A 26,485-nucleotide genomic window follows, 5' to 3' on the forward strand; every position below is an offset into this window, starting at 1 on the left:
ATGGGTAATACAAACCCAGACTCCCAATGTAACTCCCATGGTTGGCAGTTTAACCCCTTAGAGAAGGGAAGTATTCTCATTTGAAAACTGTGAATTCACTTTAAAAAAAATTGTGTATGTTAGTGTAACAGAACAGGCTGTACAAATAAATGAAAACTTTTCAGGGTGAGGACCTAGACCTAACCCCTTAATGCTTAATGCTGTACATGTACGCCTCTGTCACTGTATGGAGTGGCCTGTTGCTGTGAGCCCGCACCATACGCGGCGAGTGTCGGCTGTACAATATAGAAGACACCTGGCCACAATGACGGGGAATGGCGATCAGACTGAACCCTGTTATTTAACTCCTCAGTTGCTGTGATCAACAGTGATCGAAGCATCTGTGAGGTAAGACAGAGGGATGCGTCTCCCTATACCTTCCGATCAGAGCCCCCACAGTGAAATTGCGGGCCTCCGATCAGTTACCATGACAGCCTGGGGCCTGCTGAGGCTTCCCAGGGCTGTCATAGTAACCTCCCTGCTAAGCTGTGCACGAGGCACAGCTCAGCAGGGAGCATGTCAAAATCCCATTCACCCTAATAAATCTCTACTAGAGTGAATGGCACAAGCTTTCTTTCTTTTGTTCTGCAAAAAACAAGCTCTGTAGACTGAAATATTTTAAAGTTATGGCTGTCAGAAAATGGTGATGCAAAGAAAATATAGATTTTTTTTCAAAGGTTTTTATTTTTTTTTAAAGTAACAAGACAGAATAAAAACTAGACAATAATATTGAGCTGCAGAATAAGGATGTTGTGTCATTTTTAGTGCACAGTGAACACTTTGATGTCAAAACCCCTAAAAACCTTTGTGGTTTTTTTTTCAATTTCACTCCACAAAGATTTTTTTCCTGTTTTCTGATACAAGACATAATAAATGAAATAGTGCCATTAAAAAATGGATCTTGTACTGCAAAAAAATAAGACCTCACATTGAATGAGTCCGCAATCCAAAAGGTGCAGTGCGGAACGCACTATGAAGTTGTCACGGTGGGGAGTGGGGAAAACCCCCCACCTTACAATGTCACCAAATACTAGGCCATAGGCAGAGAAAAGGGAGCTGGTTACCTCCTAAAGCTTCCCTAAAACAGCCCTAGTCTCCTGGCTGTATGAGCCGCCTTCAATGGTATGGGGGCTCATACCCTCGAACCTAGAAGTCTAGGAATCCCTGCATCGCCCTCAACATCGTGATAGGGCAGAGACCTCCTGTTCATCCAACACAATGGATGAAAGGCGTCTCCAGAGGCCCAGTAGCAGAAAGGGAGAAAGACAATGCAGCAACTGCACGGCAGGTAAGTACACAGTGTAACAACAGAACACTTGCAACAACCAACACTTACCTGCCGCAGCAGAGATGGAGAAATGACACCAAGTTTCTACCTGGACCTCCATGAGAACACCAGATGCAAGGTGGCTCCAGGCAAGGCTTCTAATATCTTTCGGAGGTAACACACACAAAGGGAAACGTCTTGCACACATGCAGGGACAAAAACCAACAACATCCCAGACATGCAACTACAAACAAGACGTACAACCAACCTCCAACTCAAACCCACACCATAAACTACACACCAGGAAGGGAGGGAAGACATGGAGGAAACACACAGAATGACATCGCAGATGACATTGCAGAGAACATCGATGTCAAACTTGGATGGCCCTCAGATCTGATCCACGCACAGAGCAAGCATCTCACATGCAAGACTGACAAACCAAACTGATCTCAGTCTCCAAGTCAGAGTATATAAGGAGACCTGAAACCACACCCAACTCACCAATTTTCTCCAGCCAGTGTATTAACCCCCCACACACACAGCAGGGAGACACTACATAAAGGGGAATTGCACACACAAGCAAAATGCAACAGGTTGCCGCAGACAACAGCATGCGTGGCCAGCAAGTCACGGCGCACACAGCAAAACCTGTGACACTGCCACAACATGCCAAAACAGCAACACGTTGCCATTGGCAACAGCAAGCGTGGCAACAGTGTCACAGTGTACACCATAGGCCGTGACAGGAGTGCTTCCATGGGTTTTCTGTCTGTGCCTCCGCAGCACAAAAAAAGCAGTGCAAGCAGACCATCAGATGGAGATTGCGGACCCCATTCAAGTGAATAGGTCCTACGTCGGTGCCCATGCACTGCGGACCGCAATTTATGGTCCACAGCATGGGCCCGGCTGGCACATGAGCCCTAATAGTGTTTCAGCTCCTTTATTCAGAGGATTACAATAATAATAAGTATTTGTAAAATATGTACAATATTCTGCTGTATTACATGTCATTCAGAGCCAAAATGGAAATTTGGTGTACTCATTGTAATAATGGCTTCCACCACAGGGTGTCACCAACCTCTTGGTTTGTCAACTGGAAGAATTAGAGACTCTGAAATTTCTGCATCGGGACACTATGGTAAGAGATTATGACACTACCACCATGTCCCACTACCATTATCTGTTTCCAAAACCTACTCCTTAAAAATCACTGTGCTGAATTTTTTCAAGATGTTCCCTATTTTGACACACATCGAGCGCTAATTTACTAAGGAAAATGAGCCAAAATTGTAGCGAAATGGTGTGCAGCAAATTTATTACGTGTTTTGGACACTTTTTGCACCTTCCTGGACAGTTTTTCAAAATGTCTAGAAAAAGGAACATAGCTAAGAGGAATAGTAAAATGATCCAAATTTATCATGCTATGTAACACATCCAGTGTATTATTCTGCAAATGCCATTTTGATTAATTTGTACAATTTGCACTGTTTTCTCCATAAAGGGTTATGCACTTTTATGAATATATTGATAGATTGTGTTGAAACCTTCAGAGTATTGTAAGACCTCATGCACACAGCTATATATATATCACTCCAAGCAATATAAAGGGCTATGTTCATCTGCAAAAATGAACAAGAATAAGACTTTCTGTGAGTTTTATGGATGGATAACACAGATCCGTGAATAAAACGGATGTGTACAGGACCCCATTGAACTGTATGGGTCAGTCTTCTATCCAGTCTAAAAACGGATAACACACTAAAATAAAATACAGTCATATGCATGATCCCAAATAATAATAACCTTATGTAAGGATGTAAGGATGTAATAATAACCTTATGTAAGGATGTATGTAGAAACCTTAACAGAGGGGAGGCTGTTTGGATAAGGGGCAGATTTATAAATAGTTTTGCACACACCATATTTGTGCTATAATTTGCAACTTTTTAAACCTTAACACTTTTCAAAACTGGTGAGTAAAGTGGACATGGCTTAGCAGGAGGGTGTGGACTCCTCTGGTCTGAAGAATTTATTTTACCGGATTTTTCGCCACATAAGACACACTCCCCCCCCCCAAAATGGGGGGAATTGTCACTGTGTCTTATGGAGCTAATACTAATGCAGCGCTCCCTGGGCTCTGTACTTACCGCTTCCTGGTCCTCTGCCGTCGGTTGTGCTGTGGCTCATTGTCACTGTACCTTCTATGACAGAGGTTAGAAGATCAGAGAGACTGACTGCACGTGAGGTTAACTGACAGTCTCTTGATTCTCAGTGTTGTTGTTTGGTAATGACCACACCTCTTATCAGGTGCAGCTGGCAGTTATTACTGCTTCCCTATTTAGTTTGGTTTCACACTTCATACCATACAGTTGATATTCTCTGCTTGCATTTGGAAGAGTTGGTGTGTGGACCTTCCTGCTCATCCATTTTCTATAAGATAAGTTGTACTGCTAACTGTATTTTGTTGTTCCCTTGTGCTTGTTACTAGGGACAGGGAGATGCTGGGTCGTTCACCTGGGAAGGAACCAGTAGTGTCATTCCCTTTCACTAACTCTAGGGCATCTCAGGGCTCCTAGGGTTTAAGTTACGGCATATGTATTTTCCCACCTTCAGGGTCTATACATACTGACAGGAGTCAGGGCCAGATCTAGGGGTTTCCTAGGAGGTGACCTTTCCCTTCTCCCTAGCCTTGAGGCCTAGTTATTTGTCTTCTCCCTTCTGTTGTCTTTTTGGTGTCCCTCTCCTCCCTATTGTTCGTTACACTCATATTGTGCGAGTCGGGTCACAGCACAGCCGATGGTAGAAAGAAGAGAGAGAGTGCTAGAGGTGAGGAGCGGCGGCGTCTGTAGCAGAAAAGGTAAGTGGATTTTTTATTTTATTTGATCTGAGGCTGATAAAATAAGGCTGGGGGCTGATATGAGGGAGGGGCGTGATATGAGGCATGGGGAGCTGATGTGAGGCATGGGGGGGGGGTTATATGAGGTATGGGGGTCTGATCTGAGGCATGGGGGTCTGATCTGAGGCGTGGGGGTCTGATCTGAGGTTTGGGGGGGTCTCATCTCAGGTCTTAGTTATAGTAATATAGTAACATAGTTTATAAGGCTGAAAAAAGACATGTGTCCATCCAGTTCAGTCTGTTATCCTGCAAGTTGATCCAGAGGAAGGAAAAAAAAACCCTGAGAGGTAGAAGCCAATTTTCCTCACTTTAGGGGAAAGAAATTCCTTCCCGACTCCAATCAGGCAATCAGAATAACTCCCTGGATCAACGACCCCTCTCTAGTAACTATAACATGTAATATTATTACACTCCAGAAAAACACCCAGGCCCCCTAAACTTTTAGTGAATTCACCATCACCACCCCCTCTGGCACAGAGTACCACAGCTCTTACTGTAAAGAATCCTCTTCTATGTTTGTGTACAAACCTTCTTTCCTCCAGACGCAGAGGATGTCCCCTTGTCACAGTCCTGCCTTGTTCACGGGAGCCCAGAACTGTACCCGGTACTCCATGTGTGGTTTGACTAGTGATTTGTAAAGTGGCAGGACTATGTTCTCATCACGGGCATCTATGCCCCTTTTGATGCAATCCATTATCTTATTGGCCTTGGCAGCAGCTGCCTGACACTGGTTTCTACAGCTTAGTTTGCTGTTCACTAAAATTCCTAGGTCCTTTTCCATGTCAGTGTTTTACCATTTAGTATGTATGAGTGACTTGCATTATTCCTTCCCATGTGCATAACCTTTCATTTGTCAGTGTTAAACCTCACCTGCCACTTCTCTGCCCAAGCCTCCAATCTATCCAGATCCCTCTGTAGTAGTATACTGTCCTCTTCCGTGTTAACTTTACACAGTTTAGTGTAATCTGCAAAAATTTGTATTTTACTGTGCAAGTTTTCTACAAGATCATTAATAAATATATTGAAGAGAATAGGGCCCAATACTGACCCCTATGGTACCCCACTAGTGGAAGTGACCCAATCTGAGTGTGTACCGTTAATAACCACCCTCTGTTTTGCATCACTGAGCCAGTTACTTACCCACATACAGACATTTTCTCCCAGTCCAAGCATTCTCATTTTATATACTAACCTTTTATGTACTACAGTGTCAAATGCTTTGGAGAAGTCAAGATATACGACTTTCATTGATTCGCCGTGGTTAAGTCTAGAACTTACCCTCTCATAAAAACTGATGAAATTAGTTTGACATGACCGATCCCTCATGAAGACATGCTGATATGGCATTATTTGCTTATTTTCATTGAGGTACTCCAAGATAGCATCTCTTAGAAAACCTTCAAAAAAGTTAACCCATGACAGATGTTAAACTTACCAGCCTATACTGTAGTTTCCGGGCTCTGTTTTTTTTTACCTTTTTTAAATATTGGCACCACATTTGCTATGCGCCAATCCTGTGGAACACTCCCTGTCAATATAGAGTTATTAAATATCAGAAATAAGGGTCTGGCTATGACATTACTTAATTCTCTTTTAGGATACGGGGGTGTATGCGATCTGGTCCTGGCGATTTGTCTATTTTCATATTTTTAAGACGAAGCTCCACTTCTTCCTGGGACAGACAGGGCACTTTTAATTGGGAACAGTGAATACAGTGAAGAAAAAAATATTTAATAGCTTTGCTTTCTCCTCATCGCTGTCTGCAACTCTCCCCTCATCACTCTGTAAAGGACAGAAACCTTCAGATTTATACTTTTTACCATATATATTATTGAAGAACATTTTAGGGTTAGTTTTACTCTTTGAATCTCTCTGTCTCTAGTTTGGCTTCTTTTATTTGTCTTTTACACATATTTTATTTTTTTCCTTATAGTTTTTTAATGCTTCCTCACAACCCTCCTGTTTTAGTAATTTAAATGCTTTCTTTTTGTCATTTATTGCTTTCTTTACTATTCTTTTTATCCAATTTTTTTTTCCTGTTCCTTACCCTTTTATTCCCATAAGGTATGTACCTCTCACAATTAGAGGTTAGGATGTCTTTAAAAATAACTCGTTTTGTGGCTGTGTTTTTATTTTTGAGAACTTTTTCCCAGTTAGTTAGGCCAATGGCCTCTCTTGGTTGGTATTTTTTTCCTCCCTGAAGAAACACTCTTTTGAATGACAATTGTAAGGTTATTATTTTATGGTCACTTTTTCCCCAGGTGTCCCCCAACCTGGACATCTATGGTTGTGTCAGGTCTATTGTTTAGTACAGTATGGTCATCCCTCTAGTCGGGTCCTGAACCAGTTGGGAAAGGTAATTAATTATATTGGGGCTCTTATCTGAGGTCTGATTGGGGGTCATTCATTTTGGGGTCTAAGCTGAGGTCTGATTGAGGGTCTTTTTAACATTGATGGTCCGATTGGGACTGTCAGCTGAGGTCTGATTAACATTGGAGGTCTGAGGTCTAATGAAAAATATTTTATTCCTCTAGTCTTCCTCTAAAACCTAGGTGCGTCTTATGGGCCTGTGCATCTTATAGGGCGAAAAAATTGTAATTTATGCCAGAATCTGGTATAACACCCATAGATTTCAGTTTCTAATACAAGGACAGCCAGAAGATACATTCAATAAATTAAAGGGGTATCCCGGTTTAAATTAATACATTTTTTATTTGTTTACAAAATAGGAAATCATGCAATTTTCTAATATGCAGTATTTAAAATTTTGCATACATACCTTTCTTATATCAGGCAGTTGACCCCTATATGAAGAAGAATACATAGAAACACAAAACCAAAAGGGACCCTCATGCCTGGACTGAAGTCAGCACATGCAATACATATTGCGGCAACAGTGCGAGGGTCAACCTTTCAAAAATCTAGAGTACCAGCTCCGATTAAATACACAAAACTTACATAAACCAGAGCTCACCACGTACTAGTACCAAAATATATAAATGCTTTATTGAATTCATAACCCGATGTATTTAAACGACATTATCATTAAAAACAGGTAGACAGAAAGAAACACCACCCTGATGGGACATAGGCTACACATGGATATTATAATGACCATATGACCCAATATGCTGTGCAAAATAAGAAGAGACCTACCGGAAAGGATGCCGTATGTCCACAACCAGGATGGCACTACCCTGACGCACGTTTCGGTGTGCCTTCGTCAGGGGCTAACGCCATCACTGTGGAGCACAAGGTTATAAAATTCATTCCCTAAATCACCTGGATGTCTGATGGCTGCGCCATGAGCGGGCCGCCGCACACAATCCTCCCCCCGGCCGACGTCACATCGCCGCACCCACACCACGTGACAAAGTCACGTGATGTGGTGGATTGACGTCAAGACGCCGGGTGGGAGGGGCCGCGCGCCGCCCCGCGCGCACGCATCTAGAGGAGAAGGGAAGTAGACCAGGCTACAGCCATAGGGAAAAGTACTCCCTCTACTGGCTGTCAGTATATATACCTGTGTGTATTGTCACGGCTCATCCACTGCCAATCAATACTATATATAGCAGACAGTACTCAATACTATATATAGCAGACAGTATTCAATGAATAATGCCTCCCCGTTCCATAAATATTACAGTACACTATCAAATATTAATATACAAATAAATATTATAAAAATTATAAATATACAGGGCAAAAATGACAAAAATATAAATATTTACAGAATAATGCATAGAAAAATAAATAAATACCAGTATAAAAGTACATACTCATACTTATAAGTCACATTATATATGCATATCATTGAAAAGTGCCAAATGCGCAGTGCATTAACAAAGATAATTGATCACACAAAGATAAATGAATGAACAGGGTGTTGCACGAAGTGTGTCCCAATAAATACCAATAAAAAATAAGAAATACAGTTACATAAATTAATGGAGTGGAATACCAAAAGGTATAAGAGGTGATGGCAAGAAACATCTGTGAAAAGTGTAAGCAACATGTGCGTGGTGTGAATAACGGTGACAGGGTGGTGAAAAATAGACAAAAAAAGGGGCAAAGAAATAAGGCAAAAAAATATATATGTTGAAAAAGTGCAAAGTATATGGGTGATGTGTGAAAGGTGCTCGGTAGTGCACATGAAAAATGTGTTATGAATCCGATATAAAAGTGTTGTGTAAAATCATTAGAAGACACTGATGTGGAATGGAGGTGGGTAAAAAATAAGGAGAGTAAGGGGGGGGAGTAGAGGAGGGGGGGAGGGATGAGAAAGAGCTATCCCATAAAAAAACATATATGGAATGGGGAGCCAACAAAACCCAATTTAAATTTGGAATTCAAGCCTACCCAGTGGTAGAGCCCACAAATAATATTTACTGTGGTAACCATATGGCACCCGAGTATGGGGACGGAGGAGGGGGGGGGCGGAGGATGAGATGGAAAAAAGGAAATTTAAAAAAACCATGTGTGTGGACATCAGGTAAGGGTTCCCCAACACCAGGGCACCCATCTCTGTCATCCAAATTATTACAATGAGTATAGGAAAATAAAAAAAAGAGAAACTAAAAGAATTATGGCAATGGGCGTCAGGAAGACACCAGACTTTAAAGTCTTAATACGACAATACAGCCGGATCCTATAGAAGAACAGAAAAGGTGTTCCGCTCTGGACATAGATGGAGAGATCTAGTATTTCAAACGGCCGAAGGCCATTTTGGGGGGTATTATAACCTGGAAAAACAAGTAAGGCCTCATGCACACGACCGTTGTGTGCATCTGTGGCCGTTGTGCCTTTTTCCGTTTTTTTTTTCGCGGACCCATTGACTTTCAATGGGTCCGTGGAAAAATCGGAAAATGCACCGTTCTGCAGCCGAGACCGTGATCTGTGTATCCTGTCCGTCAAAAAAATAGGACCTGTCCTATTTTTTTTGACGGACAACGGTTCACGGACCCATTCAAGTCAATGGGTCCGTGAAAGAACACGGATGCACACAAGATTGGCATCCATGTCCGTGATCCGTGGCCGTAGGTTAGTTTTTATACAGACGGATCCGAAGATCCGTCTGCATAAAAGCTTTTTCATAGCTGAGTTTTCACTTCGTGAAAACTCAGAACCGACAGTATATTCTAACACAGAGGCGTTCCCATGGTGATGGGGACGCTTCAGGTTAGAATATACTAAAAGAACTGTGTACATGACTGCCCCCTGCTGCCTGGCAGGTGCTACCAGGCAGCAGGGGGCAGTTCCCCCCCCCCCCCTGTAGTTAACACATTGGTGGCCAGTGCGGCCGGCCCCCCCTCCCTCCCCTGTAGTTAACTCATTGGTGGCCAGTGGGCCCCCCTCCCTCCCCTGTAGTTAACTCATTGGTGGCCAGTGCGGCCGGCCCCCCTCCTTCCCCTGTAGTTAACTCGTTGGTGGCCAGTGGGCCCCCCTCCCTCCCCTGTAGTTAACTCATTGGTGGCCAGTGCGGCCGGCCCCCCTCCCTCCCCTGTAGTTAACTCGTTGGTGGCCAGTGGGCCCCCCTCCCTCCCCTGTAGTTAACTCGTTGGTGGCCAGTGGGCCTTCTCCCCTCCCTCCCCCTCCTAATTAAAATCTCCCCCTATCATTGGTGGCAGCGGAGTGTACCGATCGGAGTCCGAGTTTAATCGCTGGGGCACCGATCGGTAACCATGGCAACCAGGACGCTACTGCAGTCCCGGTTGCCATGGTTACTTAGCAATTTGTAGAACCATTATACTTACCTGTGAGCTGCGATGTCTGCGTCCGGCCGGGAGCTCCTCCTACTGGCCACCAACGAGTTAACTACAGGGGAGGGAGGGGGGGCCCACTGGCTACCAACGAGTTAACTACAGGGGAGGGAGGGGGGCCGGCCGCACTGGCCACCAATGAGTTAACTACAGGGGAGGGAGGGGGGCCCACTGGCCACCAACAAGTTAACTACAGGGGAGGGAGGGGGGCCAGCCGCACTGGCCACCAATGTGTTAACTACAGGGGGGGGGAAACTGCCCCCTTCTGCCTGGCAGCACCTGCCAGGCAGCAGGGGGCAGTCATGTACACAGTTCTTTTAGTATATTCTAACCTGAAGCGTCCCCATCACCATGGGAACGCCTCTGTGTTAGAATATACTGTCGGATTTGAGTTTCACGATGTAACTCAAATCCGACGGTATATTCTAACATAGAGGCGTTCCCATGGTGATGGGGACGCGTTAAGTTAAAATATATCATCGGATTGGAGAAAACTCCGATCCTTTGGTATATTATCTCCTGACTTTACATTGAAAGTCAATGGGGGACGGATCCGTTTGAAATTGCACCAAATTGTGTCAATGTCAAACGGATCCGTCCCCATTGACTTGCATTGTAATTCAGGACGGATCCGTTTGGCTCCGCACGGCGATGCGGACACCAAAACGACTTTTTTTTCATGTCCGTGGATCCTCCAAAAATCAAGGAAGACCCACGGACGAAAAAACGGTCACGGATCACGGCAAAACGTAACCCGTTTTTGCGGACCGCAAAAAAATACGGTCGTGTGCACGAGGCCTAAAGAGAAGAAAATGTAAAAAAACAATAACTAAAAACAAGTGGTCCACAGTGGCGATCTGAATGGTTAGAGAAACGCAGCGAAACCCAGATTCTCATGAACTCCTTAAGGACCGGGCTCATTTTCACCTTCAGGACCAGATAACTTTAAAACGCTTTGACTTATCCAGGCCATTCTGAGATTGTTTTTTCATCACATATTGTGCTTCATGACACTGGTAAAATGGAGTAAAAAAAATGCATTTTTATTTATAAAAAAATACAAAATTTGCCAAAATTTTTAAAAAATTTATAAATTTCCAAGTTTCCCTAATTCTATAATACATATTAATACCTACAAAAATTGTTATTACTTTACATTTCCCATATGTCTACTTCATGTTAGGATCATTTTGGGAGTGACATTTTATTTTTGGGGGACGTTACAAGGCTTAGAAGTTTAGAAGTAAATCTTGAAATTTTCAAAAAACAACTTTTTAAGGACCAGTTCAGGTCTGAAGTCACTTTGTGAGGCTTACATAATAGAAACCACCCAAAAATTACCCCATTCTAGAAACTACACCCCTCAAGGTATTCAAAACTGATTTTACAAACGTCTTTTAACCCTTTAGGTGTTCCACAAGAATTAATGGAAAATAAAAAATTTCACTTTTTTGGCAGATTTTCCATTTTAATATTTTTTTTCCAGTTACAAAGCAAGTATTAACAGCCAAACAAAACTCAATATTTATGGCCCTGATTCTGTAGTTTACAGAAACACCCCATATGTGGTCGTAAACTGCTGTACGGGCACACGGCAGAGCGCAGAAGGAAAGGAATGCCAAACGGTTTTTGGAAGGCAGATTTTGCTGGACTGGTTTTTTTGACACCATGTCCCATTTGAAGCACCCCTAGTGTAGAAACTCCAAAAAAGTGACCCCATTTTAGAAACTACGGGATAGGGTGGAAGTTTTGTTGGTACTAGTTTAGAGTACATATGATTTTTGGTTGCTCTATATTACACTTTTTGTGAGGCAAGGTTACAAGAAATAGCTGTTTTGGCTAATTTTTTTTTTTACAACATTCATCTGACAGGTTAGATCATGTGGTCTTTTTATAGAGCAGGTTGGCGATTATCTTGGGTAGGGTCTCATTTTTTGCAGGATGAGATGACGGTTTGATTGGCACTACTTTGAGGTGCATATGACTTTTTGATCGCTTGCTATTACACTTTTTGTGATGTAAGATGACAAAAATTGCTTTTTTTACACCATTTTTTTTTTTTACGGTATTCACCTGAGGGGTTAGGTCATGTGATATTTTTATAGAGCCGGTCGATACGAACGCGGGGATACCCAATATGTATACTTTTTATTTATTTATGTAAGCTTTACATAATGATTTCATTTTTTAAACAAAAAAAATCATGTTTTAGTGTTTCCATAGTCTGAGAGACATAGTTTTTTCAGTTTTTGGGCGATTATCTTGGGTAGTGTAATGGATCTCCTGGCACCCCGACCGGGTACCTCCGTTGATAAATGCTCCCAGTGCCTCCCGAGTACTCCAAGCACTCCGCTCGACACCGATACCACCACAGGAACCAGGAACAGCTCTTACAAGAGCTAGGAGTAATAGCCAGGGGTGTATACACATATAGCAATCCCCACACACATGAGACGAGGCTCTATGTTGAGTGTAAAACAGGAACTCCTTTACTGAGGGCTACCCGCCCATATTTATGCAGGTCCCCATCTGGTGGACACTCCCCTAGGGGACCAGATGGAAGACTGTGACACAGGACAGATATGCATCAATTCAGGATACACAGACACAATACATCCCCACAATGCATCATGGTTTCCTCCTCTCTGCCCTGGAGACAACCGAGCAATTCAATTATCTCTCAGGACAAAGGGAAATCGCCAATACACATCTGGGGACAATAGGACAGAAATGACCATTTAACCACCACAGCTTAAACACCCTTAACGACCAGGCCACTTTTTACACTTCTGCACTACACTACTTTCACCGTTTATTGCTCGGTCATGCAACTTACCACCCAAATGAATTTTACCTCCTTTTCTTCTCAGTAATAGAGCTTTCATTTGGTGGTATTTCATTGCTGCTGACATTTTTACTTTTTTTGTTATTAATCGAAATTTACCGATTTTTTTGCAAAAAAATGAAATTATTCACTTTCAGTTGTAAAATTTTGCAAAAAAAATGACATCCATATATAAATTTTTCTCTAAATTTATTGTTCTACATGTCTTTGATAAAAAAAAAAATGTTTGGGTAAAAAAAAATGGTTTGGGTAAAAGTTATAGCGTTTACAAACTATGGTACAAAAATGTGAATTTCCGCTTTTTGAAGCAGCTCTGACTTTCTGAGCACCTGTCATGTTTCCTGAGGTTCTACAATGGCCAGACAGTACAAACACCCCACAAATGACCCCATTTCGGAAAGTAGGCACCCTAAGGTATTCGCTGATGGGCATAGTGAGTTCATAGAACTTTTTATTTTTTGTCACAAGTTAGCGGAAAATGATGATTTATTTTTTATTTATTTTTTCTTACAAAGTCTCATATTCCACTAACTTGTGACAAAAAATAAAAACTTCCATGAACTCACTATGCCCATCACGAAATACCTTGGGGTGTCTTCTTTCCAAAATGGGGTCACTTGTGGGGTAGTTATACTGCCCTGGCATTTTAGGGGCCCAAATGCGTGCAAAGTAGTTTGAAATCAAAATCTGTAAAAAATGGCCGATAAAATCCGAAAGGTGCTCTTTGGAATGTGGGCCCCTTTGCCCACCTAGGCTGCAAAAAAGTGTCACACATGTGGTATTGCCGTACTCAGGAGAAGTTGGGCAATGTGTTTTGGGGTGTCATTTTACATATACCCATGCTGGGTGAGAGAAATATCTCGGCAAAAGACAACTTTTCCCATTTTTTATACAAAGTTGGCATTTGACCAAGATATTTATCTCACCCAGCATGGGTATATGTAAAATGACACCCGAAAACACATTGCCCAACTTCTCCTGAGTACGGCGATACCAGATGTGTGACACTTTTTTGCAGCCTAGATGCGCAAAGGGGCCCACATTCCTTTTATGAGGGCATTTTTAGACATTTGGATCCCAGACTTCTTCTCACGCTTTAGGGCCCCTAAAATGCCAGGGCAGTATAAATACCCCACATGTGACCCCATTTTGGAAAGACGACACCCCAAGGTATTCAATGAGGGGCATGGCGAGTTCATAGAAAAAAAAATTTTTGGCACAAGTTAGCGGAAATTGATTTTTTAATTTTTTTTATGACAAAGTCTCCCTTTCCGCTAACTTGGGACAAAAATTTAAATCTTTCATGGACTCAATATGCCCCTCACAGAATACCTTGGGGTGTCTTCTTTCCGAAATGGGGTCACATGTGGGGTATTTATACTGCCCTGGCATTCTAGGGGCCCTAAAGCGTGAGAAGAAGTCTGGAATATAAATGTCTAAAAAATTTTACGCATTTGGATTCCGTGAGGGGTATGGCGAGTTCATGTGAGATTTTATTTTTTGACACAAGTTAGTGGAATATGAGACTTTGTAAGAAAAAAAAAATTTATTCCGCTAACTTGGGCCAAAAAAATGTCTGAATGGAGCCTTACAGGGGGGTGATCAATGACAGGGGGGTGATCAGGGAGTCTATATGGGGTGATCACACCCCTGTCATTGATCACCCCCTATAAGGCTCCATTCAGATGTCTGTATGTGTTTTGCGGATCCGATCCATGTATCCGTGGATCCGTAAAAAACATACGGACATCTGAATGGAGCCTTACAAGGGGGTGATCAATGACAGTGGGATGATCAGGGAGTCTATATGGGGTGATCACCCCCCTATCATTGATCACCCCCCTATTAAGCTCCATTCAGACGTCCGTATGTGTTTTGCGGATCCGATCCATGTATCCGTGGATCCGTAAAAAACATACGGACATCTGAATGGAGCCTTACAGGGGGGTGATCAATGACAGGGGGGTGATCAATGACAGGGGGGTGATCAGGGAGTCTATATGGGGTGATCACCCCCCTCTCATTGATCACCCCCCTGTAAGGCTCCATTCAGACGTCCGTATGTGTTTTGCGGATCCGATTCATGTATCCGTGGATCCGTAAAAATCATACGGACGTCTGAATGGAGCCTTACAAGGGGGTGATCAATGACAGGGGGGTGATCAATGACAGGGGGGTGATCAGGGAGTCTATATGGGGTGATCAGGGGTTAATAAGGGGTTAATAAGTGACAGGGGGGGTGTAGTGTAGTGGTGTTTGGTGCTACATATTACTGAGCTGCCTGTGTCCTCTGGTGGTCGATCCAAACAAAAGGGACCACCAGAGGACCAGGTAGCAGGTATATTAGATGCTGCTATCAAAACAGCGTCTAATATACCTGTTAGGGGTTAAAAAAATTGCATCTCCAGCCTGCCAGCGAACGATCGCCGCTGGCAGGCTGGAGATCCACTCGCTTACCTTCCAATCCTGTGAACGCGCGCGCCTGTGTGCGCGCGTTCACCAGAAATCTCGCATCTCGCGAGATGACGCATATAAGCGTGACTGTGCGCAGGGCTGCCGCCTCCGGAACGCGATCCTGCGTTAGGCGGTCCGGAGGCGGTTAAACATACAATTTCACAACACTTACAGTAAACGCAGACATTTAACATATCCTCAGATAGCTCAAGTCTGAGTGCATATTATTAGGTTGAATGGCACTCAGACTACACGAATACAATAAAATCGACATGGAGCCAAAGTCTTTAATTTCACAAACAGGCTCCATGGCATAGCTATCTGGGTACCCTCACATAACATACAATACAATTCCAAAGACAGATGGTTCTGTCACACACCTCAAAACCCCACATATCCCCATAATGTATACATCCATGGATAGCTCTGATCTGGGTAAACAACATATCCAAAAATCACCCAGATCCGAGCAGGGGTCCCTGAATTCCATGGAAGTCACATTTAGCCGAACGCAAGCATGGCTTTCCTGCCCAAAACAGTTCCACAGATTTAAGCTGTGCGGTGGTTTGTCTTCTCCTTCAAAGTTTGTATGGGCCATAATCCTGAGGCAAGAGGCTGGCAAACAGGCCCCTCCAAAACCCAGTGGCGAGGTTATTTTCGCCACAGGTAGGGTATGATTTTTGCGGGATAAGATGACGGTTTGATTGGCACTATTTTGGGGTGCATATGACTTTTTGATCGCTTGCTATTACACTTTTTGTGATGTAAGGTGACAAAAAATTGTTTATTTAGCACAGTTTTATTTTTTTAATTTTTTTTACGGTGTTCATCTGAGGGGTTATGTCATGTAATATTTTTATAGAGCCGGTCGATACGGATGCGGCGATACCTAATATGTATACTTTTTTTTTATTTATGTAAGTTTTACACAATAACAGCTTTTTTAAAACAAAAAAACTGATGTTTTAGTGTCTCCATATTCTGAGAGCCATAGTTTTTTTTTTTTTTTTTTGGGCGATTGTCTTAGGTAGGGGCTCATTTTTTTCGTGATGAGGTAACAGTTAGATTGGTACTATTTTAGTGGGCGTACACCTTTTTGATCGCTTGCTGTTGTACTTTTTGTGATGCAAGGTGACAAAAAAATTGTTTATTTAGCACAGTTTTTATTTTTTACGGTGTTCATCTGAGGGGTTAGGTCATGTGATATGTTTATAAAGCCGGTTGATATGGACGCGGCGATACCTAATATGTAAACTCCCCCCCCCCTATTTTTTACCAATTTATTTTTACTTTATTTGGGGAAAATGATGTTTTTGTTTATTTTTACTTGAAACTTTAAATTTTTGGGGGGGAAAACTTTATTTTTTCAACTTTTTTTTCACTTTATTTTTTGTCCCACTTTAGGACTTCAACTTTTGGGGATCTAATCCTTTACAATGCATTCCAATACTTCTGTATTGGAATGCATTGGCTGTATGATTAATACTGTGTGTTTTTCTCATACAGCTTCCGGCCTGTGAGATCCAGGGGGCTGGCTCTCACAGGCTCGTCACTGGCTCATCACAGGAAGGCAGTGCCGATGCCTCAGGAAGGCATCGCGCTGCCTTCCATGCCATCGGGTCCCCCCTACAGCCCCACGGGGACCCGATGGCACCGCCGTCTCCTGCAACATGAAAAGCCGCAAACCGCAGGTCTGAATTGACCTGCGGTTTGCGGTGATAGCCGACAGGGGGGGTCACGGGACCCCCCCCCCCGCGCATTTAGCCAAGGTGCCTGCTCAATGATTTGAGCAGGAACCTTGTTCCGATCACCGCCCGCCGCGCGACGGTGATCGGAATTAAACAGAGTGTACAGGTACACCCTGTGTCCTTAAGTACCAGGACATCAGGGCGTACCTGTACGCCCTGTGTCCTAAAGAGGTTAAGACCCGAGGGACGAAGAGTCCCCAGTGTCCAGATCCAACGACTCTCTTTCTGGGCCAATTTTTGGGATATATTTCCGGCCCTTAAATTTATTTTAATGCAGTCGATTCCCCTAACTTTGAGAAATCTGGGATTGCATGCATGACAAATCCTAAAATGTTTTGGAATGGGTTTTAAGTCTTCCCAATTTTCTACATCCTTGGCGGCAATAATATCTCTTACATGCTCTCGTACCCGTGTTTTTAATTCACGGAATTATGGGTAGTGAGTCCAATATAAATTTTTGGGCATGGGCACATGGCATAATATATTACTTTGGATGTCGAGCAGGTGATTTGGTGTGTGATTTTAAAAGTTTTGGTGCCCCCTGCATCCATAAACACATCTGCTCGTTCCATGTTGGGAAATGCCACGCATCTCCCACATGGTTTGAAACCCCATTGTGGTCCTCTATTTCTGGGGAAAATCTGTTGGGGCGTCGGTTCCAAGTAACTCCTTACCAAATTGCTACTCAGAGTATCAGCTCTACGTGCAGTAATAAAGGGATGTGTCGGCAATAGTTTCTCCAAAACTGGATCGCTTCGCAGAACCGACTAGTGTCTGGCCACAATATCTCTCATCTCCTCCCAACGGGAATGGTATGTAGTTACATACATGTTTTTATTATCTGTGACTTTATCCTTTTTCGGTTGTAGGAGATCAACTTGTTTCTGTGATTTGACTCTATGGTACGCCCTCTTTATCGATCTTCAGCTATACCCTCTTCTCAAGAAGCGGTTCGTCAGATCACTTGCCTGTTCCTCAAAAGTGTTTTACTCTGAGCAGATCCTCCGCATACGCAGAAATTGTCCAGTAGGGATTGCGTTGATAGTGTTTCTAGGATGCAAGGAGAAATCATGTAGAAACGCATTAACCGAGGTGTCTTTTCGGTATACATCAGTTTTTATCTGTCCCCTACTATCTTTCGATATTGTCACATCCAAGAAATTGATCGTATTTTTGTGATATGTATAGGCAAGTTTGATATTCTGGGAGTTATTATTGAGGGTCAAAAAGAAATTCTGTAACTGTCCCTCAGTACCCTGCCAGATTATGAAGACGTCATCAATGTACCGCGCCCAAAAGATGGCGCGGTCCATGATGACGTGTCCATCTGGAATGGCATCATGTCCATCAGACATAAACAGGTCTCTTTTCCACAGCCCCAGGAACAGGTTGGCATATGAAGGCGCACAGGCCGCCCCCATCGCAGTTCCCTGGAGCTGTAGGAAAAAAGACCTAAAAGTAAAAAAATGTTTGGTTAATACAAACCGTAATAGTTGTAACAAAAAACTGGTGAGACTATTCTTGGTGTTATTGGCCCTAAGAAAAAACTCTACTGCCTCCAATCCATCTGAGTGTCTAATGCTTGTGTACAGAGATTCTACATCGCATGTTACTAACAAGTTATCTTCCTCAAGGTTAACTCCTTGTAGTTAAATCGGAAGTATCCCGAACATATGATGGTAACATTTCCACTATAGGTTTCAGGTGGAAATCAAGTAGTCTACAGATATTCTCTACCAGGGTACCTTGGCCTGATATAATTGGCTTAACTGGGGGAACTGATGCATCCTTGTGGATTTTTGGTAGTAAATAAAGTGTGGGTATTGTTGGTTCTAGAATGATTAAAGCTTGATGCAGTTGTTTGGAAATTATATTTTCTTCCAAAGCCTTATCCAGAATTTTCAATTGTTCACTTCTAAAGGAAGATGGGGGATTAAAGGTTAGTTTTTTTATAACACATCTTGACCCTCAATTGCCTATATGCTTCCTTCAGATACATATCACGTGGCCAGACAACCAAATTCCCTCCCTTATCTGCTGGTTTATATAAAATGTCCGGTAGGTTCTTCAGCTTCCTAAGACTTTGTCGCTGTTCCTGTGTGAGATTGTCCGAATGGACCAACCTGGGTATATCATTAAAATCCCTGGAAACCAGTTTAACAAACAGGTCCACTGCCAGACATAATGATAAGGGAGGGAATTCAGCAGATTTCTTGCACAGGACGGGAGGCACATAATTTGTAATCCTGTCTTCGCGTTCATGCAACAGGTCCTCAAAAATTTGGAGGGCCTGTTGTTCAGACTGTGTGTCTAGACCATCCACCTCAGTTTCCTTATGGTGCCAGCGCTTCATCATAAGGGAGCGCCCGAACACGTGTAGATTTTAATGGCAGTGAACTGATCAAACAGTGAACTGTGTGCATACGACAACCCTCGTTCTAACAATGAAATCTCAACATCGGAAAAATTATACGTAGAGAGGTTGATTACCTTAAGGTCTTTATCATATTGTCGGGTATTGATGTTTGAGGCCTGTTGTCTCTTCCGCCCCGGTCCCTGACAATAATCCATTTTTCTCTTACTTCTCCTTGATCGTGTAAAGTGATATGTACTAGGTTGAGAGTCATTCTGTGAGGATATTGAGGAGATGGACGAGGATCTACACGGAGGCGTGCCGCTGTCTCTACCCCTCCATCCTCCATACTCTCCTTTTGTTGTGTGTCATTCTGGTCACGAGTAAATTTCTTCATCTTGAACTCCTGAATCCCCTGTTCCCATTCGGAATATTTAATCTCCATCAAATCATGAAATTGTTTCAACATCTCAGGATTGCCATCCTTTAGAGAGGCGTGTCTGTGATCTGTTCTAGGCTCTTCTTATTTAGTCCAATTAAAAGTTCCATAAATTTGAAGGAACTATTATTACATATGTCCTCCCATTTCAAGGTAAAGCTCTCATCTTCTATGGGGAATGAGGGGAACACTTGTATGCATAAACCCCTAGGAATAAGGCTCCTCTGGAGATATTTTTCCAGAAAAGCCTTATTCCACCAAATGCGTGTTCTTTTATGTAATAATTGCTGCAATGAGTGCTGGGTCTCCCTGAGAGTCTCACCACCATCCAGACCACCAACTGCCCCCTCGTCCTTTATACATTTCCTTTTTTCCATCTCGTCCCCCCCCTCCCCCGTCCCCATACTCGGGTCCCATACTGTTACCACAGTAAATATTATTTGGGGGCTCTACCACTGGGTAGGCTTGAATTCCAAATTTAAATTGGGCTTTGTTGGCTCCCCATTCCATATATGTTTTTTATGGGATAGCTCTTTCTCATCCCTCCTGCACATCTCCCTTCCCCCCACCCCTCTTCCTCTCCTTATTTTTTACCCCCCTCCATTCCACATCAGTGTCTTCTAATGATTTTACACAACACTTTTATATCGGATTCATAACACATTTTTCATGTGCACTACCTAGCACCTTTCACACATCCCCCATATACTTTGCACTTTTTCAACATATATATTTTTTGCCTCATTTCTTTGCCCCTTTTTTTTGTTTGTTTTTCACCACCCTGTCACAGTTATTCACACTACGCACATGTTGCTTACACTTTCCACATATGTTTCTTGCCATCACCTACTATACCTTTTGGTATTCCATTCCATTCATTTATGTAACTGTATTTTTTATTGGTATTTATTGGGATACACTTCGTGCAACACCCCGTTCATTCATTTATCTTTGTGTGATCAATTATCTTTGTTAATGCACTGGCACTTTTCAATGATATGCATATATAATGTGACTTATAAGTATGAGTATGTACTTTTATACTGGTATTTATTTATTTTTCTATGCATTATTCTGTAAATATTTATATTTATATTTTTGTCATTTTTGCCCTGTATATTTATAATTTTTATAATATTTATTTGTATATTAATATTTGATAGTGTACTGTAATATTTATGGAACGGGGTGGCATTATTCATTGAGTACTGTCTTCTATATTTAGTATTGAGTACTGTCTGCTATATATAGTATTGATTGGCAGTGGGTGAACCGTGACAATACACACAGGTGTACATATACTGACAGCTAGTAGAGGGAGTACTTTTCCCTATGGCTGCAGCCTGGTCTTCTTCCCTTCTCCTCTGGATGCGTGCGCGCAGCGCGCGGCCCCTCCCGCCCGGCGTCTTGACGTCGATCCACCACATCACGCGACTTTGTCACGTGGTGTGGGTGTGGCGATGTGACGCCGGCCAGGGGGAGGATTGTGCACGGCGGCCCGCTCATGGCGCAGCCAGCAGACAGCCAGGTGATTTAGGGAATGAATTACTGGGCATGCGCCCTATTGGTGGGAAGGGGTTTATAACCTTGTGCTCCACAGTGATGGAGTTACCCCCTGATGAAGGCACGCGGAAACGTGCGTCGGGGTAGCGCCATCCTGGTTGTGGACATACGGCATCCTTTCTAGTAGGTCTCTTCTTATTTTGCACAGCATATTGGGTCATATGGTTCGGAGTTACGGTGCTGGTCTCTGGGTTTCCGGAGCACTGCTGGGAAAACTCTGTAGGCCTGTTGTCCCCCATATATATGTACTACATAATTACATGAGATCAACCGTCATGTCATTTATTTATTCATTATATATTAATAGGCAGACAGTTACATTATAATATCCATGTGTAGCCTATGTCCCAGGGTGGTGTTTCTTTCTGTCTACCTGTTTTTAATGACAATGTCGTTTAAATACATCATGTTATGAATTCAATAAAGCATTTATATATTTTGGTACTAGTACATGGTGAGCTCCGGTTTTTGTAGGTTTTGTCCCTATATGAAGAAGAATGGTATAGCCCATATATGAAACACTGCATCAGTAATGTGACACTCTTTACACCCCGTTATTCAGTAAGCAGCAGTGTTACATGACACATGTGCTGGGTCAGCACACAGGACACATTCATGCGATAAGTAAATAGGACTAATGGTGGAATCATGCTTTTTATTGTGATTATTACGGTAACTACATCACTGTGGGACTATCTGTAGTCATTTGTAAAATGTCTGCCTGTCTAAGTTATTTTGTCATGTTGTTAATAAAGTTTTGTATAAAAAACAAAGCACACACAGAGATCTGCTTCTACACTGACTGACATGAGGTGCTGCTACATGTATTAATACTGTATATACCAGTGATGGCAAACCTTTTACAGACAGAGTGTAACACAAAACTCGTATATTATGGCAAAGTGCCAACACAGCAATTTACCCTGAATGCTGTTGGTTGTGGGTTAGAGAAGACACTAGTAGCTTGTGATAAGGAAGAACTTGGTTTACTTGTGTGGATTAAGTTCCAAACAAACAAGACATTTCAGCAAACTGTAACAGCAGCCATCTTGGTATAAAGAGAGAGAGAGAGAGAACCAACAAGTTTTTACAGATATACGCAACTGGTAATCTTAACATACAGTGGAATCTACTGGTCAAGTGATATTAATACACAATGCTGTATATGGTACATGCTGTTGAATCCCCAACACCCCTTCTCAATAGTATGTACATAATTATACGACATTCAGTCTCTTTTGTAGAAAACAATGACGTTCCCTTGGCAAAGGTTTGGTGAGTGTGTCTGCAGTCATCTCCTCTGATGGACAGTACTGGATGTCGATAACTCCTTGTTCTTGCATGTGCCTGAGCAGATGATATTTTACATCAATGTGCTTGGTTCTTGGGTTAATCTTCTCACAGTGTGTAAGGCTACTTTCACACTTGTGGCAGAGTGATCCGGCAAGCAGTTCCGTCGCCGGAACTGCCTGCCGGATCCGGCAAAACGTATGCCAACTGATGGCATTAGTAAGACTGATCAGAATCATGATCAGTCAAAAAAATGCATTGAAATGCCGGAATCCGTCTTTCCGGTGTCATCCGGCAAAACGGATCCGGCATGTATTTTTGTCACCTTTTTTTCGGTCTGTGCATGCGCAGACCGAAAGGACGGATTCGGCATTCCGGTATTTTGAATGCTGGATCCGGCACTAATACATTCCTATGGCATTCAGGCAAGTCTTCAGTTTTTTTCGCCGGAGATAAAACCGTAGCATGCTACGGTTTTCTTTTTTGCCTGATCAGTCAAAATGACTGAACTGAAGACATCCTGATGCATCCTGAACGGATTTCTCTCCATTCAGAATGCATGGGGATATGCCTGATTAGTTCTTTTCCGGTATAGAGCCACTGTGACGGAACTCTATGCCGGAAAAGAAAAACGCTAGTGTGAAATTATCCTAAGCTTTATGCATCCCTGATTGTCTTCAAAGATGGGTGTGCGTTATGACATATTCAGTCCCATGTCTAGTAGAAGTTGACGAATACAAATGGCTTCTTGACATGCATGTGCTGCTGCTATGTATTCCGCTTCAGTTGAAGAGAGTGCAACAGTCACTTGTTTCTGACTAGACCAGCTTATTGTTACCACTTGTAGATTTGCGGTCAGTGGTGTCTCCAGCCCAATCTGCGTCCACATATCCAATCCCTTTTGCGTTTGACAATCCTGGAAGTCACTGCTTCATCCGATGTGTTCCATTTAGGTACTACATTATCCTCTTTACTGCATTCCAATCATGTTGACATGGTGTTGCGACTTTCCTGCAAAGTATTCCCACTGCTATGGCGATATCTGGTCTTGTCACGGTAGCGATGTATAGCAATTTTCCGATTGCCCTGCGGTAATAATCATTGTTAGGTAACAAGTTTTCTCTTCCATTGTTTTTCGGATAATCTGGTTCTATTGGTGTTCTCACTTCCTTTGCATCTTGCATATGAAACTGTTCTAATATTTCTGTAATTTTCTGACTTTGGTTAAGAAAATAGCTTCCATCCTCTTCCCGCTCTATTTGAATTCCTAGATAGTGAGTAATGTTCCCCAACTCTTTAATTTCAAAATTTTGTTTCAGTTTGTGAACTATTTGGTCATAGTCCCCTTCTTGTTCAAAACACGTCAAGATGTTATCAACGTAAATTAGGATGTGCTTGACTCAAAGGAGATCGCCACGCCTCCAATATATGCTACAAAGAAAAAAATATAGGGGGTTGAGTCCGCACAACCTGCCTGCAGGTGCACATCACTATGGCGAAATACATACACAAACGGAAAATGCAAATGTGATCGCACACTACATCCAGCACTCTGCCCTCCATGCTGGATGAGACATTGGTTTATATTTTGGCCAAAGCATAGTAAGCCACTCACCGCGTCAAGGTCGTCTCAATTGAGTGGTCCCTAACTTTTGTTCCCACCTGTTCATGGGCCATGACAGCCACATAAAATCCAGGGAATGCAGGTCAGCATGCAAGCCAAGTACACTTTGCTTGTAACCCCGTCCGGTGCCATTACAGCTTTCATCGGATCTAGGGATGCAAGTACCAACATGCATGCTGAACCCACCATATACTTCTCCTGGAGCCGGATGGCTAATGGAAGGTTCTATATAAGCAGACTCAGTTTTATACTGACTTTAAAACCAGCCTCCAGGACAGATTAACTGGTCAGGTGTGCTTGACTCAAAGGAGATCGCCATGCCTCCAATATATGCTACAAAGAAAAAAATATAGGGGGTTGAGTCCGCACAACCTGCCTGCAGGTGCACATCACTATGGCGAAATACATACACAAACGGAAAATGCAAATGTGATCGCACACTACATCCAGCACTCTGCCCTCCATGCTGGATGAGACATTGGTTTATATTTTGGCCAAAGCATAGTAAGCCACTCACCGCGTCAAGGTCGTCTCAATTGAGTGGTCCCTAACTTTTGTTCCCACCTGTTCATGGGCCATGACAGCCACATAAAATCCAGGGAATGCAGGTCAGCATGCCAGCCAAGTACACTTTGCTTGTAACCCCGTCCGGTGCCATTACAGCTTTCATTGGATCCAGGGATGCAAGTACCAACATGCATGCTGAACCCACCATATACTTCTCCTGGAGCCAGATGGCTAATGGTAGGTTCTATATAAGCAGACTCAGTTTTATACTGACTTTAAAACCAGCCTCCAGGACAGATTAACTGGTCAGGTGTGCTTGACTCAAAGGAGATCGCCACGCCTCCAATATATGCTACAAAGAAAAAAATATAGGGGGTTGAGTCCGCACAACCTGCCTGCAGGTGCACATCACTATGGCGAAATACATACACAAACGGAAAATGCAAATGTGATCGCACACTACATCCAGCACTCTGCCCTCCATGCTGGATGAGACATTGGTTTATATTTTGGCCAAAGCATAGTAAGCCACTCACCGCGTCAAGGTCGTCTCAATTGAGTGGTCCCTAACTTTTGTTCCCACCTGTTCATGGGCCATGACAGCCACATAAAATCCAGGGAATGCAGGTCAGCATGCAAGCCAAGTACACTTTGCTTGTAACCCCGTCCGGTGCCATTACAGCTTTCATTGGATCCAGGGATGCAAGTACCAACATGCATGCTGAACCCACCATATACTTCTCCTGGAGCCAGATGGCTAATGGTAGGTTCTATATAAGCAGACTCAGTTTTATACTGACTTTAAAACCAGCCTCCAGGACAGATTAACTGGTCAGGTGTGCTTGACTCAAAGGAGATCGCCACGCCTCCAATATATGCTACAAAGAAAAAAATATAGGGGGTTGAGTCCGCACAACCTGCCTACAGGTGCACATCACTATGGCGAAATACATACACAAACGGAAAATGCAAATGTGATCGCACACTACATCCAGCACTCTGCCCTCCATGCTGGATGAGACATTGGTTTATATTTTGGCCAAAGCATAGTAAGCCACTCACCGCGTCAAGGTCGTCTCAATTGAGTGGTCCCTAACTTTTGTTCCCACCTGTTCATGGGCCATGACAGCCACATAAAATCCAGGGAATGCAGGTCAGCATGCAAGCCAAGTACACTTTGCTTGTAACCCCGTCCGGTGCCATTACAGCTTTCATCGGATCCAGGGATGCAAGTATAAAAAAAAACTGAGTCTGCTTATATAGAACCTACCATTAGCCATCCGGCTCCAGGAGAAGTATATGGTGGGTTCAGCATGCATGTTGGTACTTGCATCCCTGGATCCGATGAAAGCTGTAATGGCACCGGACGGGGTTACAAGCAAAGTGTACTTGGCTTGCATGCTGACCTGCATTCCCTGGATTTTTTGTGGCTGTCATGGCCCATGAACAGGTGGGAACAAAAGTTAGGGACCACTCAATTGAGACGACCTTGACGCGGTGAGTGGCTTACTATGCTTTGGCCAAAATATAAACCAATGTCTCATCCAGCATGGAGGGCAGAGTGCTGGATGTAGTGTGCGATCACATTTGCATTTTCCGTTTGTGTATGTATTTCGCCATAGTGATGTGCACCTGCAGGCAGGTTGTGCGGACTCAACCCCCTAAATTTTTTTCTTTGTAGCATATATTGGAGGCGTG

The 26,485-nt window shown here is 43.0% G+C and overlaps 1 protein-coding gene across 1 annotated transcript in view; it reads left to right on the forward strand.

Annotated features, from left to right (window-relative positions):
- The window catches only part of F8 (coagulation factor VIII), a 419,094-nt gene that overhangs the window by 245,401 nt on the left and 147,208 nt on the right, over positions 1-26,485 (forward strand). The window contains exon 20 of the mRNA XM_040442408.1: positions 2,376-2,447. Within this exon, the coding sequence (XP_040298342.1) occupies positions 2,376-2,447 (72 nt within the window). The remainder of the gene's footprint in view (positions 1-2,375; positions 2,448-26,485) is intronic.

The sequence above is a fragment of the Bufo bufo genome, chromosome 8 (assembly GCF_905171765.1).
Source record: "Bufo bufo chromosome 8, aBufBuf1.1, whole genome shotgun sequence".
NCBI classification, from domain to species: Eukaryota; Metazoa; Chordata; class Amphibia; order Anura; family Bufonidae; genus Bufo; species Bufo bufo.